Source organism: Pipra filicauda, unplaced genomic scaffold, assembly GCF_003945595.2.
Source record: "Pipra filicauda isolate LSUMZ 115617 unplaced genomic scaffold, ASM394559v2 scaffold344_size1527164_pilon, whole genome shotgun sequence".
NCBI classification, from domain to species: Eukaryota; Metazoa; Chordata; class Aves; order Passeriformes; family Pipridae; genus Pipra; species Pipra filicauda.
In genome coordinates this window covers 1048841-1067222 of record NW_024104470.1, presented here as the reverse complement: position 1 = coordinate 1067222, position 18382 = coordinate 1048841, and the positions used below count along the sequence as shown (strand labels likewise).

The 18382-nt window shown below is 50.5% G+C and overlaps 1 protein-coding gene across 1 annotated transcript in view; it reads left to right on the top strand.

Moving 5' to 3' along the window:
- Positions 1 to 17318, top strand: part of FAT2 (FAT atypical cadherin 2) — a 57010-nt gene extending 39692 nt beyond the window's left edge. The window contains exons 14-24 of the mRNA XM_027718248.2: positions 422 to 811; positions 2111 to 2325; positions 2919 to 3056; positions 3797 to 3940; positions 4180 to 4377; positions 5446 to 6253; positions 7029 to 7174; positions 10112 to 10553; positions 12970 to 13123; positions 14358 to 14950; positions 15765 to 17318. Coding sequence (XP_027574049.1) covers positions 422 to 811; positions 2111 to 2325; positions 2919 to 3056; positions 3797 to 3940; positions 4180 to 4377; positions 5446 to 6253; positions 7029 to 7174; positions 10112 to 10553; positions 12970 to 13123; positions 14358 to 14950; positions 15765 to 16297 — 3761 coding nt within the window. The 3' untranslated portion in view covers positions 16298 to 17318. The remainder of the gene's footprint in view (positions 1 to 421; positions 812 to 2110; positions 2326 to 2918; positions 3057 to 3796; positions 3941 to 4179; positions 4378 to 5445; positions 6254 to 7028; positions 7175 to 10111; positions 10554 to 12969; positions 13124 to 14357; positions 14951 to 15764) is intronic.
- The last annotated feature ends 1064 nt before the right edge of the window (positions 17319 to 18382 follow it).

The following is an 18382-nucleotide window of genomic DNA, read 5'->3' as shown; positions in this document are numbered from 1 at the left end:
GATAGGGTAGATAATACGGATGGAGAGGTCCTTCTGAGGACATAAAGATTCTCAGAAACATAGGTAAGGCTCCTAGGAAAGGAGCTTTCAATAAACCTCTCCAGCAGAGACTACATTTTTGGTGACAGAGAAGCAGGATCATATTTATCTTCTTTGGAAGCAGATATGAAGGAAAATAAAAATGGGAAGCACCAGTTAATACACAGGTGATACTGAAGGATAATGGTGAGAGTGATGTCTGGATGTCTGAACCTGCAGATGGACGGGGGCACACTTGGTGTTCATATGATTTTCATACAGCCTCCATTTTCCCTGGGAATTGAAGGTCATTAAGCACACACAGTCCTAATGGATTATAAATAAATAAAACCAGCAGCATTCCTACCCATGAATTAATGCTGCCTGTCCCTTACCCTTGCAGGTCTCAACGCTGAGGTGGTCTATTCTCTGTCTGACTCTGCCAATGGACACTTTTCAATTGAGGAAACCACAGGGGTGATCCGTCTGGAAAAGCCTCTGAAGGATTCTCAGCACTCAGCATTTGAGCTGACTGTCTGTGCTACTGACCGGGGCTCCCCGCAGCCCCTCTCTGCTCTTGGCACTGTCACTGTCTCTGTTGTGGATCTAAATGAGTACCTGCCTGTTTTCCTGGCCCCTGAATATGTGGCCATGGTAAAAGAAGACGTGGCTGTGGGTACGGAGGTCCTCAACTTGTCAGCCTTGACAAGGGACAATGCAGAAAACACAGAGATCAAGTATGAAATTGTGAATGGCAACGACCACGGGAAGTTTCAGCTCAACTCAAACACAGGTAAAATGACCTTGTTCCCAAGCAGGTTCAGGTTGACCCTTGTCTTTTCTGGTTCTCCATTTGGCTTCCCCTTTTACTCCCAGCCAGCACAAGGGTAGGGACTACAGTCTTCTTTTCTACTTTAAATTTTGGCAGCCAAGTCACTTAAGGACTGATCCAAATCTTACTGAAATTAATGGAAAAATTCCTGTTATATGTCTGGGTCCTGAGGCAGATCCATGTGAATGAGGGATACATGGAGAAATTTTTCTACTTCAAAAGGCAGGAGAAAGCGGTTTCATTTAAAAAGTCTCTCCATTCTGAACCCACGAGGAACCTGCAGCCCAGGGTAACAGGCAGCTTTATTAGGTAGCACTCAATGAACATGGATATTACTACTCTTAGCCATGAGCAGGTGTTGAGCCAGGTTTACCAGCCAAATAAAGCACTGCTCTGTTTGCACAGCGATCTGATAAGGGCTGTTCTCAGAAGGCCAGTGTCAACTCCCTGAAACAAGCCCTTGGATGCCTCATCAGTGGCCTGCCCTTGGCTGTAACATCCTCATTCATGGTGCCATCCTCAGCTTCTCTGTCCCCAAGACTCTTGCTAATTTTTCCCCACCAATCTTCTTACTAGTTTTGTATGTCTTAAAAGACACAGAACAGTGTCATTTCCAGGGAATAAATTTGTGATAGTTTCAGTGCAGAACCCAGGCACACTCTGCTACCCTTGGTCTTTTTTTTTCTGCTTTTACTTTATGTCTTCAGTCCATATGTTCAGTATGTTTCTCACTCATTTTTTTTGAGATTAATTAACAGCCTCCTCATTTCTGTATTGCACCTCTAGCCTCACTTACAAAGCAGAGCATCTTGCTGCACACCTTTAACTCCTGTACAGCTCTGCATTTACATCTCGCACCTTTGCATCCTGCCTATGACACAGTTCAGTGTCAGTTCACAGTGATGTTCTACTACTGCTTTGGTCACAGCTTTCAGGAGCACTGTTGACTCTCATCCTGTCTTGTCCCAGATCTCCAGCCAAGATTCCTGGACACCTTCCAGAAGTTTATTTCACCTCTTCAAACATTTGATACCAGAATGAGGCAGGTTATCACAGAATCTGTTCAGCTGTAGCTCATTTTATGGGATGCCGTGTCCTTCAGTATCCCAATTTAACCAGAGAAGGTCAAAGCTAGGTCAAAAACACCTTTTCAGCTGGAAGTTTGGCAGCTGCCTTGGTGTATTTGCAGTATTCCAAGAAACCTCACGTACCATTAATTCAGAGTGTCTTCTTTCCTTTCCTATCCATCCAACAATGCAGGTGCCTTATACATAAACGGGAGCCTGGACTTTGAAGCAAGTCACGAGTATTACCTGTCCATTGAGGGCACAAGGAAGGGCTCGGCCTCTCTCAGCGATGTGACCATGGTGGTGATCAACATAACTGACATCAATGACCATGCACCAGAGTTCATCCAAGACCCTTACCTCACTGATATCCGGGAGGACGCTGCAGTTGGAGAAGTCATCCTCACGGTATGGTTACAAACCAGGCCAGCTGTCTTTGCCTGTTCTTTTCTTGGGCTATGCATTATTTTCTCCTCTTTGGCACTTTACTTTTCCTTGGACACAGCCACCTCAGTGGGTTTGTGACATTCAACATCTAAGACCAAAGCATGACTTTTAAAAGGATGATTGCCAGAATTCCTGACACTCCACAGATGTGGAGAACACTTATAAGACATCTTTAAGTGAAAGCTAAGGAGGGGCTCAAGAGCCTTGAGAACCTCCCAAGAGAGCTAAAATGCCTGAAGAAGAAGGCGAATACCCTATTCTGGGCAGAATACCAGAGCCCAGGGTAAGTCCTTGTGGAGTTCCCTGTTTAGCCTGTTACCATCACAGGGGTGGTCAAGTGAGGAAAGGGACAAGGAGAAAGCCATTGCTGCAGATGAATTTTGTCTTGAAAAAACTGTTGGACGACATTTATTTAAACCACCTTCCTTCCCCTCCTCATTTGAGGCAAGCTCAAACCAATACCCTTAAATGACAACAAGGTCCTGCACAAGCTCCTCCATGGAACAGCCTTTTTGGCCCAGGGGTCCTAGCTGGGTTTTTTTCTCTCCAAACAGGTGTCAGCTGATGACTTGGATGGAGCAATGAACAATCAGATCACATATTCCATCGTGGAAGGGAACCCACTGGGACACTTTGCCATTCAGCCCAGAAGTGGACAGATCAGCATTGCCAAGCATCTGGACAGGGAGGAGGTGAGTTTGAGACACTGAGAACAGGAAGGCTGAAACAGATGTGCCCCAAAAAACTGAGGGAGCACAATACGCTCAGCTACCTCCTGTTTTCTGAATTATTTACTCATAATACTGTTAGTAGAAGACAAGTCTTTCATTCACTCATTTTCTAGACTCATATATACTGCAGTAGGAAGGCTGGGCTTTAGGAAAGGCAATATAGAATCACAGAATGGTTTGGGTTGGAAGGGACCTTAAAGATCATCTAGTTCCAACTCCCCTGCCACTGGCAGGGACACCTTCCACAACTCTGAGTTTTTGTCTGCTCCATTGGTATTTCAAGCTGTCTGGGTGAGAGTCAGCCCCAAACTGGAAACAAACACAGTTGACTTCTGCTTCCCTGCATCAGAGAATTATGGAAAACGGGTGTGGGGAGGAGATGGAAAGGTCACCTGGACAGTCTCTCATTCATAAAATAGCAGCAGCTTAAACCATTATTGACAGATATATGCCCAGCTTGGTCTCATCCATATTTGGCAAACTGTTATTCTTCTCTGCAACTGTTGTGAGGCTGATTTTGTTCAGCAGTGAGCTTTGAGCGAGGTTTATGGGTGGAGAGCCTTAGCCAAGGGCAAAGCTGTTGTTATGGTGCAGTACATGGCCCCAGGCATTTCAACAAGCTGCAGCGGGGTAGAACTTCAATGTGAAAAAGCCACCATTCTGCCATTTCTCAAAGTAATCCTGCACTACAAATCCTCCAGATCCCCAGTTATTCCTTGACAGTTCGAGCCACGGACAACGGCCACCCGCCTCAGTTCAGCGACGTCCCTGTGCATGTCCATGTGTCTGATGTCAATGACAACCCCCCTCGGTTCTTCCAGCTCAACTACAGTGTGGTGGTGCAGGTAAGCCAGGACACAGTCTGTTCTCATGGTGTTAAGAAACTCATGCATGAGCTGCTGCTGGAGCAGAGGGGCAGGATGGTGGTGAAGCTTCTTTGTGCTCTGTGCGTTCTGGAGAGATGCACAGGGCAGGTGGGATTTGTTTCCCTCTTCCTGACCCAGCAGCTCCTGGGGCACTGTAGGTTCCCCCGAGCCATTTCTCTTTGCTTATCTTTTTCCAAAAGCATATTTCCCCATTTCAGGAGAATGCTCCCGTGGGTACAAGCGTCCTGGAGCTGATTATGAGCGACAGGGACTCCCCAGAAAATGGACCGCCGTACTCATTCCAGATCACCCAGGGCAACGATGGGAAGGCCTTTGATGTCACCCAGAATGGTCTGCTGGTGACAGCATCTGTCCTGAACAGAAGAATGAAAGAACAGTACCTACTGCAAGTCCAGGTAGAGCCTGTGTTACTGTCCTGGTGTCTGAATTCCCCAGCAAATAGCAACAATATGTGATTAGGATGGCCCAGCTGAATGAAAACATCTCTGGCTTTGAAGAAATCCAATCCAGACACAAATTGTGCAGCTTGGAGCCAACTCCAGAGCTTATTTCTCCACACAGACTGCCCACAAGAAGCAGGGGGCCAGCTTCTGTGTTGATAAAATCAGATAATATGATCACAAAAAACACTCTGTCAGCAGTTTCCTTAGACAGATGCTTTTCCCATAATCATTCTAGTGAATTCCAATTTAAAGCAAGACCTGGATCTGGTCCTACAAGCTTTCTCTAATTATCCTTGTCATTTAAGAAGTGGTTTAAGTTCCTCTTCAAAAAGGATTTCTATTGTTGCAGAATGAATTAATTATTTTTCAATGTTATCAGTAAGAATAGTCCATTACAAACAAAAGGATAATAAGATGTAAAGTACATACTTCTTCAGTAATGGCAGTTGTTCTAAAAGCTAGGTACTATTATATTACAAACCTCAACCTCTAACTGCTTAGCATTTGGGAGAAATTTATCCTATAATCTGATTATTCGCATTTTTCTGTTTTGAGGTTCCTTGACTCATGCTAGACAGAGGTGGGACACAGGCTTAGGCAGTCTGGAATGGGAGCAAATGTGTTGATGTGCATAACTGCTTTATATCTCTGTACACTCAGTTACACATGGAACCCCAAAGATTGGCAGTGGAGCAAAACATGATTAACCCTCAGGAGTTTAGAGCCCTGCTCAGGTGTGCCTCAGCTGCTGATGAGCACACGTGGGAGTGAGCGTGACCCCACCATTAGCAGAAGGCCTTGGTCAGTCTCCGTGCTGGAAGGCTTGCTGCCATTTCCCTGGGGCCGTCTCCAGGCACAGGTCCAACACTGCTGCCAGTTTTCCCCATCCCTTCTTCATTCCCAACTCGCCACCTGTCAGATTCCACCCATTTCTACCTTCGCTCGTCAGCCCGTCCAGTCAGGTGAGGTGTCAGTCAGTCAGCACGTGGCCATAACAGATCCTTCTGTTTTCCTTGCCAGGTCTCCGACAGTGGTATCCCTCCCCTGTCCTCATCTGCATTTATAAACATCCAAGTGACTGAGCAGAGCCAATATGCCCCCTCAGCCCTTCCCCTGGAAATATTTATCACCACCAACGAGGAAGCCTTCAGAGGGGGCGTTCTGGGCAAGATCCACGCCACGGACCGAGACCCCCATGATACGCTGGTGTACACTTTGGTAGCAGAAGTGCCCAAGGAAGGGCTCTTCTCTGTCGGGGCTGCAGATGGGAAGATCATTGCTGGGGACAAGCTTCCCCACGGCCACTACCTTCTGAACGTGACAGTCAGCGACGGGACATTCACAGCCACCACCAGCGTCAACGTCCACGTGTGGTGCTTCACGCAGGAGGCCTTGGACAAGGCAGTGGTGCTGCACTTCCGACACCTCTCCCCTGAGGAGTTTGTGGGGGACCACTGGCGCAACTTGCAGAGATTTTTGGGGAACATCCTTGTCACCCGGCGCCAAAACATCCACATGGCCAGCTTACAGCCCGCAGCTGCCTCTGATGGAGTGGACCTGCTCTTGGCTGTCGGGGAGCCACACAGCTCCCTGTACGAGCCCCGGGTCCTGGCGAATAAGCTCACTGTGTCAGCAGGGGAGATGGACCAGCTCGTCGGTCTCCGGATGAAGAAGGCGATTCATGTGCCATGTCACGGGTCAGACTGTGCCCACCGTGTGTGCAAGGAGACCATTCAGCTGGATCCAGGCATGATGTCGACTTACAGCACTGCCCGACTCAGCGTCCTCACCCCCCGCCACAGCCTAGAGCAGATCTGTTCTTGCAACGGTGAGCAACCTTTCCCAGCAGTGTCCTACCCTGTAAACCTGGCCATACTGTGTTTTCCTTCAGTACACTATAAAGCACCTGGATTTCTCATGGAATTAGGCTGCCCAGTGACCCAAACTCTGCCTGAAATTTCGAACCTAAAACTAGATTCTTAGAGCTTGAAAGTTTCACACAGTCTTTTTTTTTTTTAATTAATCTCCTGTAGCGTTTAATAACAGCAACATCTGTCTCTCTCACTGGGAAGAGTCACTCATACCTAGCAGGTAATGAAGCTCAGTGATCAGAATATCGATCCCTGAGCTCCTGTGTTGATCCTAAACCCAGCAAAGCACAGACTAACTGATAAATTAAAGACAAATAAAGCATATTTTTTATACGCTAGACTACTTCAAGAAATAAATGGAGGTATCAGGGATAGATGTTAACATTGCTTGGGCAGGAATGGACGCCACAGAATTAATATAAAGACTTACTGAGGATGAGGAAATTTTAAGGGTGTTGTAGACCCCGCTTAGGGCACCTTGAAGGTTCTATAGGACAGAAATGTCAGCCAGGCTGACATTTCAGGGTTGCTTCACAATTGAGTACATAGAAGAAATACTGGGAGCTCCCAAGGAGACCTGTGGGAGATGCAGTGCAGTGGTGCATGGATTGCCATGGGTGAGGCTGTTCCTGGACCGTTATGGCATCCAGGGAGGAAAAGAGGCAAGGTTTGATCCAGTCCATAGCCTCAAAGAGCGACAAAGATGAGATCTTTCTCTTGTTCTCCTTTCAGGAACAGCTGTGAGGTTTGGGGGGCACAGCTACATTTGGTACCAGCACTCACAGGTCGGCTCCTGGCACATGCACTTCCGCCTGAAGACCCACCAGCGTCACGCGGTCGTGTTCTCTGCCAACGGGACAGACCACGCCACTTTGGAGGTGTGTATTGCAATGGCAGGGGTTTCTTTCCAGAGTTAAAAAAACCTTCCTCTTTCGAGGAAGGGAATCACAGAAAGAAGATGCAATAATATGTACCCTTAGTCATTCATCTAGCTGAATGTAAGACTTGGGAAGACCAAGTGAGAGACAAGCACAGTTTGGCAATTGCTGCACCCTCAGCTAGTGAATCATTTTTCACATCTGTGAAAGCATGTGCTAGTCTCTGGTGTGAAATCAGCAGACACCCATAGCAGATCTACATTCTTTCCTTACAGCTTGCTTCTCATTCCTCTCTTATATCACACCTCTCAGGAGGTGTGAGTTACCAGGTGGAGTTGTCCTCAGACCAATCTGTTTCCATTGTAGCAAAGGGCAAGCTTCCTCCCAAACCTCAAATTAAAGGTCCTTTACAGCAGTGGACAAAAGAGAAAAAAACAGGAGTCCCAAATTATGTTTTTCACACACACCCCCCTCTTTTCAACCACTTTCTTCAAATGATTTCAGTATTTAAGACACCTGCAGAGCCAGGAACATTTCAGTCTGATCACTCTCCTCCCTTTCACTGAATGCTGAACCTCTTCAGCATTCAAAGATCGTCTCCCTCTTCCACTTTGGCAACAGAAGGAAAGCAGCAGATGACTAAAGAGTAGGGGTTTTGTATATACCTCGTCAATTAAATTCAGACTAATTGGAGAATAAGATCACAGGACATACTTAGCAGCTTACAGAGATTTGTCCTTGAGACTAATCACACGGAGATCTACACACTGTAACCTACCTGGAAGTGTTCATCCTGTCCTTGAATTCCCTCGTCCCTTCTCATGGTTTCACAACCCCATCTTCCTATTGTGAAACACTTTTCATTCCACTGTTATAAAAGACCCACATAGACAGGGAGCTGCACAGCAGCCAACGCCCAGAGACCTGCCTGTTGCACATACTCTAAGCTCCTGCTGCCACAGCCATCACTCCTGCTCTCCTCTCCTGCAGAGAAACATAGTCCATATGTCCTGTAACCATCTCTGAGAATGACTTTAAGCTGCACTGTAAAGGGCTGATGAGAAAAACTTCTCAAGAAAAGTCTTTAGCCTTCTACCCCCTCTCTGGGAAGGAGAGTCACTAAGTAGTTCAGCAGAAGGAGTCCAGCACTCCTCAGCTTTACTGAGCCAGGCCTAACACAGGGAGTCAAGTGAGAAAAGACTCGTTATTGACAGAGTTCAGTGTGCCTTTGATCTTCTATACCCAGATCTCTCCACAAGCTTTTCAATAGGAAAGCCTCCACCATAAAGGTGGCTGTGACTCCTTTCTTCCCTGATTTGCTCTATTAACAATATCTTAGGGATAAAAACTTTTCTAAACCATCTGACCTGATAAAAATGAAGGAATCCCTCGAGGTTTTAAGCTTCATAAACTGCAGTACTCCAGATGTGAGCCCAAGCCTTGAAAGAACCATAAGCACTGATTTGTAGATTTGGTGAAGAGGATGAGTTCTCCCAAGGGCATGCATACCATCGCCCTTCCAGTCACTAAGCTCTCCTGATGTTCAGAAATAAGTTGCAGCAAGAGGATGGCAAACCAGGCAAGCTGGGAAAGACTTGGCAGCCTGTCACTTCTTGCTTCAGGGAATTGAGTTCTCAGCTGTCTCCCAGCCCCAGAAATTGATAAGGCAAATCTACAGACCCATCTGAAATGAAATCATGTTCCTCCAGATAAAGTGAAGTGACAAAGTTCTCTGGTGAGCTTGCCAATTGTGCAAAGAGATTTACACACGCGTTGCCCTGAGGCCCTTCCATGGCATGTGCCAGCTTATTCTTCTTCTTCCTTCCTTCCTTCAGCAGTTGCTTCTCCTCCCACTGGGACTTATTTATACTGTGGTCTTCTCTAAGAGTTAACTGTTGTGCTGTTCTGCTTTCGTCCCCTCCAGAGTAGCCCCATCATATTTTATGCAGGTTCCTCTAGAGCCAGTGTAGCCCATAATCAGTCCTCTTCTAGTCCCTTCCAAGAATCACCCCTCCTCACTGTCTCTAGTGCCCCCCATGGAGATCTCTCTTGCCTATGATGAATTGCTTAATGTTACATAGCAAGCTTCTGCAGGTTTTCCATGAGCATTTCATTCCATCCCATCTCTTCTCTCTTTCTCCATAGACTTTTGGCTTCTGTGAGACAGAAGTTTTATCAACAAAGCACTGGGGAGAAAAGGTTTATTTCTGTCTTCACCATAGAACAACACAGCTAACCTTTTATTTCTCCTTCCTCCATGAGTTTTAAAGATGAGCCTTGAGCCACAAATAGGTATTTTTAATGTCCCAGTGTAATGCAGAAGACACTAGTTCACTTTTAAAAGTGGTTCACTTTTAGCAGCTCAATATCTTGTCTCCCTCCCATCTACTGGAGATCAAGGAATGGATGGCAGCACCTATCAGCAGCTTTGGCCTGGCTTTCCAGCACGCTGGTTAGGAGACAAGTGCAACAGTCATTCCTTTCTCTGCCTCCCAACTCCTCCTTGCCTCCTCCAGGGAAAGCTGCTTGTGCTCCTCCTTGACGAGGTGCTTTCAGTACCCTCTCCCATGCCAAAGGGGCAATTGCTCCAGCACCTTCTCCACCACTCATGAGACAGTGAGAACAGAACAAAAACCACGTGGTCCCTCTGCAACTGATGGAGTTATGGACAGTCTGAATGCCAGGGCTCTGATTAGACTCAGGAAGGTGGGAGGAAGAGTGAGCAGATGCAGCAGTCTCATCACATGGCTCTGCTCTCTGTTAAGTGGAAAGATGAGCTTCCCTCCCTGCACACTGGTCAAAGGCTCCAGGGAAGGACCACAGGTGAAATTGTGCCAGAGATGAAGGTGTTTTGCAAAGTAGAGGAGGTTGAAACCCTCCATAAACAGCAGCCACCTGTATGGCAGCTAACCATGACTTCTGGGATGTGTTTTACAGATGGTTAACGGGGTGCCTCACCTTGGGTACAGCTGCCGGGGGAACTCCACCAGGAACCTCTCCTCCTCCCGCTTTGTGAGCGACGGCGAGTGGCACTCGGTCTTCCTGGAGGTGAAGAACATGTCCGTCCGCCTGCTCATCGATGGCCTGGGAAACGCCTCTCTCCAGCTGCCAGGGACCTGTAGTGTCTCCCAGGGCAGACGAGACCTGATTTTTGGGGGCCTCCGGCAGTCACTGCATTCCCAGAGAGTCACACGGGGGTTCAGGGGCTGCCTGGATGTGGTTGCCATCAACGGCAGAGAAGTGGTTCTCCTGCCTGGGAAAGGGCAGTCAAAAGAAATCATGGAGCAGGTGGGGATAAAGCAGTGTTGCTCCCCCACTGGTGCCTGCAGCAGCAACCCATGCCTCAACAACGGGATGTGCTCCGAAACTCACGGAGGAGGTATGTGAACGTCCCACGCAGAGCAGTAGGAGAGCAATAAGCAGGGAGGGGAGGGAAAGATGGAGGGGCTACTCCAGGGGAGAATCAGAGGTGCTCTGTCCCAGGGGACCTCAAGTGATACCTGACTCAGTGCAGCAGCAGCAGCAGCTGCAGGGTATGAGATCATCATCCTGGCTCTCACCAGTGGACCTTGGCCCGCAGGGCAGGAAGGTGTTTCTAAGGAGTGTGCATGACATAGGAGAGCATAGTGGTGCCAAAAACTCAAATGCAAATAGAAATTCCACCCACCCCTCTGCATCCTCTTTGCTTAAGGAGCTGTTAACAAGGCTGGGATCAGGCAAGATGGAATCACACAATGATTGTATCTGGGCAGAAACAAGCCAAGATCTTGGTCTCTTCCCACTGCAGTGAGTGACTCCCCAGGGCTATGCAAAGGGATATGGGAAAACCGTAAGCTGCAATCCAAGAGTCCCAGGCTAAAATGGGCTGCAGACACTCAACAGAGGTTTGATGCAGGCCCTGCCCTAGGCAGTCTCACCACTGCCCTGTTCCTCACATCAGAGGGGCTCCTCACAGCAAACTGTATCACAGGGACAGGGTTTGTTGGAACTGCTCCCAGGGATGTCCACCTTTGTGTCACTGCCCTGCACCATATTCTAGGTTCCAGCACAGCAGGGCTGCACCCTGCAACACCCTGTCTGTCGAGAGAGGTACTGGCTGCCCCTTGGCCCTTCCAGGGGGCAGAGGGGTGCTTCCCAGGCTGCTGTGTGGGGCAGAAGCTCCTCCTGCAGCTCTGTGCTCTTTGGGGCCGTTGCCAAAGCCCACACCCTGCCCAGCGAGCAAGTGAGGACAGAGGAGGCAACACAGCTTCTCCTGCCCTGCCCGCAGCCTCTGGGAACAAGATTCCCAGCCCTGTCGACTCAGCAGCTGCCTGGTTCAGGTGAACTTGTTTGACACCAGGTGTATCTGTACTGAACAGTTAGTCTGGCTGGCACTCACACCTCAGCCTTGAGACCCTTTGCACAGAAAACCTCTCTGGCTGGGCTGCAAGGGGCTCAAAGCCTACAAGGGGAAAATGCATCTCTACCTCAAGGCATCCCCTGCTTTTGTTGCAGAGACAATACAGCAGGAGGGGGAGGAGGAAAATCACTCCCTCACTAATAAACTGGTGATCATCCTGTGCCCTTCCCATGGTTTCCTTCCAAGGTGATCAGCCTCTCCTGCAAATGGCCCAGCTGCCCAGGAAAGAGCCTGTGGGACATGGCCCCAGGCAGGACATTGCTGCAGGGAAGGGGTTGCTGAAGAGACATTTATTTTGTGAGGTTATCCTGGATGCTTGGCTGAGCCCTGGAGACCAGAGCAGGCAGCACTGAGTTTATGCAGAGCCCTGCCCAGGGATCTCAGGCGTGGGATTACATGCACAGGCACAGGCATGCCTGTGTGAGGGAGCCCAGGGAAGCCACGTGGCCGCGTGAGAACACATCTGTGCAGAGAAGGGTCCAAGCCAGACCAGCCACCACACCAACCACAGCGCTCAGGACCACAGGGTGCAAACACATGTGAGCCAGAACATGTGTGTTTGGGCACACGCAGCCCTATGGGCAATGTCCAGCACCTGCTGCACGAGTGCCAGCACGTCCTTGTTGTACAGCCACTAACGCGCATACGGAAACAGGTTTGTTCACCCCCTGCTCTAAAGCAGGGTTGTTTAGCTTGTGGATGAGTAGCAAAGACTTTTCAAGTGTGCTACAAGGTGGAAACTCTGAATTTCCCCCATGGCACCACCAGCCAAGCAACTGGCAAGAGCTCAGCACAGCCAGGGACATTCCCATGCTAAGGGCTACACTAAACAGCAGCCAAAAACACAAACAGCAGCAGCCCCCTCTGAGTCCTTGCTGTGCCTGGTTTCTCTCTGGCTCCAAACAGACATCTCCTGTAGGCAAGAGAAACCTGACATGTTGAGACAGGCACTTCATACCGCGAGAACTCGCAGGACCAAAGACTCCTGAGAACAATAAATTAGAGAGGATTGCATTTAAGAGAGTCAGAAACTGTGAATCAGCCAGCCAGGCTCCCCTTCCTTTATCCTGAATTTGTCCCTCAGCTTCTCCATCCAGTAATTGCTGTGCCCTGACTGCATCCCTAGCAGGAAAGGTCTGTGTCAGGATGGGCTTGACTCATTGCTCAAACAGCTCCCTACTGCCTCTGCATTGCCCCTGAGCCTCTGGCAACCACACCAGGTCCTGTAATGTACCCACCAGCCACATATGGCTTGGGTGCCCCACAGCGCTGCTGCAGCAGCGAGTACCTATGTTTAGGTAGCTGTGTTGAGCCCTCTGTGGGTGCCACCGGTCACTGCTTCTCCCTGTTCTTGCCAGTTCTTCCATACAGATATGTTCGCTCTCGCCCTCTCTAGGTTACACCTGCATCTGCCCCGGGCTGTTCTCTGGTGAGCGCTGCGAGCTTGGGGATAGTCCCTGCGAGTCCAAGCCCTGCCTGCATGGCGGGACCTGCACCCTCTCTGCCACCGGCTACTCCTGCCACTGCCCTGACTGGTCCCTGGGTGAGAGGTAAGGGCCCCCCAAAGGGGGGCTTTGGGATGGGTGACATCCCATGGTGGTCTCTACCAGCGAGCAGTGGACATTTCTGGAGCTCACCAGACTCGCTGGACTAATTGCAAACTGCAGGTACCAAGCGTTGCAGCAGGGAGGTGTCTGAGGGCAGAGCTGAGCAGACCAGGACACAGCTCTGCCATCGTGTGGCCATTGCTCCTCTGTGCCCATCTCCTCTGAGCAGGAGGGAAAACAGAAAAATCTCTCCTCACGGATGCTTTGATGGCTGCAGGTGCTGTGGGGCAGGTTCAAAGCATGTTCTTGCTGGCCCAGTTCATCCTTCTGCCTTAGCCCTTGAGCCAGGATGAACACTGGTCCTGTGGATCAAGGCAAAGGCAGAAATTATCTGTTCAGCTCTTGGAATACAAGCCTGTAGCTGAGCATTAGGTGGCAGTGTAATATCTGAAATCACCAGGTGTCCAGGTGGAGGCTGTGGGTGCATGATGCACACACCAGCTCACACATCCTAAAACACTGACTACAACAAGAGAAGCCCAGACCTCGTGGAGTTTGTTCAGTAATGAGAAAAAAAGAAAAGGAAGGAAAGCCAATAAAGCATTGCATATTCCCTCTAGCATAGGGAGATCATTGCTGTTGGAAGGAAAGGTCCTGGTACTGTCGGGAAACATTTAGGTTGTGTGGGGTGGAGCAAGACAGAGAATCAGAAATTCCACCTCAGTTCTGCAGGTGCTTCATAAAATGTCAAAAAGCCTCTGCAACAAGGATGCCCATTCACCGCTTCTTAGGGTAGTTGTTCTTCAAATGTTTACTGCAACCTGCAGGCATCTACAAACCATCCTGAGACCCCACAGAGCCTGGAGGGCGTAGTGAACTCTGTAAGAGGTTAACACACGTCAGACTGACCCTGGGCTCCCTAATTTTACAGAATGGAAGCACCTTTCTATGCTTTGTTACCCCTAGAACTCCAAACTCTCCTCTGAGGCAGGAAGGCTCCCGTTTTAATTTGCTGCATTCAACTGAAAAGTAGGACCATCCTGTTAAACACAGTCTCCTGAAAAGCATAACTTTAAACTCGAGGATCAGAGTCCTCTGCCAGGAGAAGGAAGGGAGGGAGAGCAGATAGGGATGGAGCATCCTTGGCTGGTCTAAGTCAGAGCCCTGAACAGAGTAAGGCAGTTCTTGCTGCATCCCCAGGCTAATGGTGGTTGTCTCCATCCTTTCCTCCCCGCAGGTGCGAGAAGCTGGCCGAGGAGTGCCAAGACAACCCATGCCGCAACTCCGGGCGCTGCGTGAGCAGCCAGGGCTCTGTCCACTGCATCTGCCCCTCTGATTACCAAGGGGACTACTGCACCCAGCCCATCATCACCCCCGCCATCGTGCCCACGCAGTGGGCGGTGGGCCCCGAGGAGATCGCGGAAATCGTGGCGGGTGTGGTGGGGGCGGCCATCCTGGTCGTGGCCTTCGTGCTCATCCGCAAGCGCTACCGGCACCGCGCCAAGGCTCACAAGCCCGTGGCCCGGGAGGACCCCGACCTGCTCTCCAAGAGCGAGTTCTCCAAGAGCGTGGGCGTGGGCACCCAGGCCGTGCCACCCATCGAGCTCAACATCCTCAGCGACGGAGCGCACAACAACCTGGACCGGGCCACGCTGGAGCAGCGCAAACCCACCGGCACCCCCGAATTCGTCACCTTCAACTCTGCCAACGCCCCCAAGCACCGGGGCACCATCGTGTGCAGTGTGGCTCCCAACCTGCCCCCCGCTGCACCCCCCTCCAACTCCGACAACGAGTCCTTCATCAAGTGCACCTGGGCCAGGGAGGAGATGGGTCAGTAGCCACAGCTTTTTCTTGCTCTTACATTTCTCTCTTCCCCTTGTGAAGTGGGTCTGAGGTTTGAAAACATGAGGGGCAAATGGCGTTGGCTAAAGCCAAGCAAAGCATGGGCAAACATTTCCCCAGCCCTGCTATAGGGCTTTTATTGGCTCTTTCCTCTGTGCTCCCCAGTATATCCCAGTTTTCTGCTTTAACCTGATCAGTCTCATACACAATCAACAGGGAAATCATTAATTCATAGCCTGGATTCCCACATACTCTGGATCAAAAGATCCTGTAAAAGAGAAAAATGAAAGAAAAAATTGAGATCCTAAAAGTTAGTGTGAATTTTAGTGGAGACATTTGTATCAGTGCTCCTAGGAAGAGGGATCACGTCCTCAGGGACACCTTGCATGGCTCCGGACACCAGTTACTACATGCAAGAGTTCATCACCAAAGCACAGTCTTAGAATTCACAAGAATAACTACAGGGAAAGGAAGAGATCCAGTGGATTGCTGGCTCTGCTCCAATCCCTTTATCATGCAAGCTTCTTGCATCCAGATGGTGTGATGAAGTGTGTCTTTTGGGTGCTGCAGTAGTGGATCTCTGCAGGCTGGTGGGGACACTGCCTCAGCACAGCCAAGGCTGCTCTTGGGTCCCCTCAATTCCCAAAGCAGCAACTAGAGCTCCCATGTCCCCACAACTCCTTTCTTCCCCAATCTGCCACATCTCCTACAGGCTCAGAGCCCACAGAAGGAATTAGCAGAAGGGCAAGAAAGAGGCAACAACCGCTTGAGCTGCAGCTAACACAGCTCTCTTTTATTTCAGTCTACCCAGCAGAAACAACCTACTGGCCACCCCGGTACCTGTCGTCAGATGTCCAGGAATATTCCCACTATGAGATCATTCAAGGCCCCCCTGCGTCCTCCTCCCACCCTCCTCTCCCCCCGCCGCCCCCTCCCCCAGCAGACACGGAGCCGGTCGCCCTTTACGGGGGCTTTCCCTTCCCGCTGGACCAGAGCAACAAGCGAGCGCCCATCCCGCCCCGCTACAGCAACCAGAACCTGGAGGACTTCCTGCCACTCGGCCCCGTGGACATGGGAGCTTCCCAGTGCCAGAACGAGTACACGGCCATCAGCTACTACCCAGCCCAGCTGGTGCAGGGCGAGGGTGTCCCGTACCAGCCCGACCCGGGCTACAAGCGGGTGAGCATGCGGCTGAGCGTGGCCCAGCCCTCCTATGCAGACTGCGAGGTGGGCCACCAGCCCAGCATCCGAGCCCAGCCCCTGCCACCCCCCAACTACGAGGGCTCTGACATGGTGGAGAGCGACTACGGGAGCTGTGAGGAGGTGATGTTTTAACAGGGGCTCGCTCTTGAGATGGGAAGAGAAGCACATCTCCACGCAGAACAGTGTGCAGGGGGCTGGCACGTGCTGCTGAAGGGAGGCTCCTGTGTGTCCCCCACAGCTTGCAGCATCTCCCCCTGCTTGGCTGGGTTGTAATTTGGCTGGATCTTTCCCCTCACTGCCCTCCATGGTGCTCTTGCTGCAAATGGAGGGGAAATGCTCCAGCCACTGCTGGGACACAGAGGATGCTCCTGGGATGCCAGTGACTAACCTGCCTCCTTACCAAGGGGACTTCCTCTGACATCATGTAGGGCCACAGCATGCCACCTCCTCCCACCCCAGGCTCCCTGGCCACAGGGAGGATGAGGAGCAGAGCAAGCACTGTGGGTATGGCAGCAGTTGTGGTGGAGAAGGTATGAAAGGACTAGTGATGCACAGCCTGGCAGTGCCCCACATGGGGTAGCAGAGGCCCCCTGTCCCCAGCTCTGGCTTCAAGGGCTTGCATCAAGCCAACAGTTTGCCCAGTGGAATGGATCAGCTGGTGCAAACCCTCTTCCATGTCTGCTCCCTGATACTGGGAGAGAGATGAGGAAATGCAGCTGGTCCCTTCAGCACATCCCTCACTTGGCCAAGAGAAGTCCAAGGGAAAAAAAAAAAGAAAAAGAAAAAAAGAGTCCATTTCCGTGGAAAACCAAGCAACAAGGTTTGTCACACCAGGAACCACCCACAGACTCAAACCCAGTTGGGCTGTGCTCACACAACTGAGGGAGACCCTGCCCCGAGGGCTGTGTGCACAGCTGTGTCCCTGTGGCTGTCACGGTCCCACACTGAACACAGCAGGACACGGTCCTGCCCCCCAGCTGGGGCTCCCTGCTGCATCCCAGAAAGACTGGCCAGCACCACCTGGAGACAGGGCACCGAGGCCACTGAGCGTGGGTTTGCCTGTTTGTCCTTGTGCTTGGAAATGTATCGTTTCTTTGTGAGAGGTTTTCTTTGGTTGGTTGTTTGATGTAACTTTTTTTGTTGTCGAATTTTTGGAAAGTATTAAAAGAGTTTGGATTTTTGTACTATTATGATTTTATTTGACATCTCAGGGATTCCCTTGTAAATAGGACATCCCTGCCTAGCTCCAGCCAAGGGCAGCCCAGGGAATAACAGCTTATTTTGGACACCAAAAGCTTTCAGAGAAGTACCAAGACAGCAAGTGTCCCAAGCCCAGGAGTCACACCCGTCCCCAAAACACCCCAGGCACACAACACCCTACCTGTTGGTTCCAGGGGAGCTCATCACATAAAGAGGCTGAGAAGGCACCAGCAGGATCACCCTTCTCCTGCCTGAACTGCTGGCTGCAGGACAACCATCCCCTAGCATGGCCAAACCTCCCACCACAGCTGGGGTTAATCTCAAATTAAGTCAGGGGTGGGAGCACTTAGCTGCACTTGTGCAGGTCTCCAGCTCAGCTTTCCTCTGCCTAGGTGGGCTTGTGAGCTTTGCAGTTCCCTGGGGCTGTTTTAACAAAACTCTAAATGCAAACAAGTCCCCACAGTAGGCTCACCCCCGTGTGCTGATGGAACGTTTTGGAAGAGAAGGTCCCAGCACATGGGGGGGGGCAAAGGCAACTGAGATAAGTGACACCTGGGAAGGAGCAGCCTCAGCAAAGCCATTTCATGGTATAGAAACAGCCTTGTAGCACACAGCCCTAAGGAAGGATGGCTGTAGAGCCAACCACGGTAATTCTCCATAGTCAAGCCCCCCAACCACCAGGAGCTGCCTGTGCTCAGCTGCCCCTCCTGCCCTGGGGTTCAGGTGACTTTGGACCCACACTTCTCATAAGTCTGCAAAAGCCTTCAACTTTAAACATTTTTTTCCAGAGCTTCAAAAGACGAACCTTTTAAAGCACTGATTTTTTCCAGCAGCCCTCTAATGACACACTGCAACGGCATGAATTATTCAGCAGCGTGAGGATAAGCCGAGCTGCGGCGATGCTGGCACAGCGCCCCTCTCCCAGCGTGGGCTGGCTTTTGCTCCTTTGATCTCTTGGGCGGATCAGCAGCAGCTCAGCATCCCCCACTGGCACATGCCAGGCTCTTTTTTCAGCTG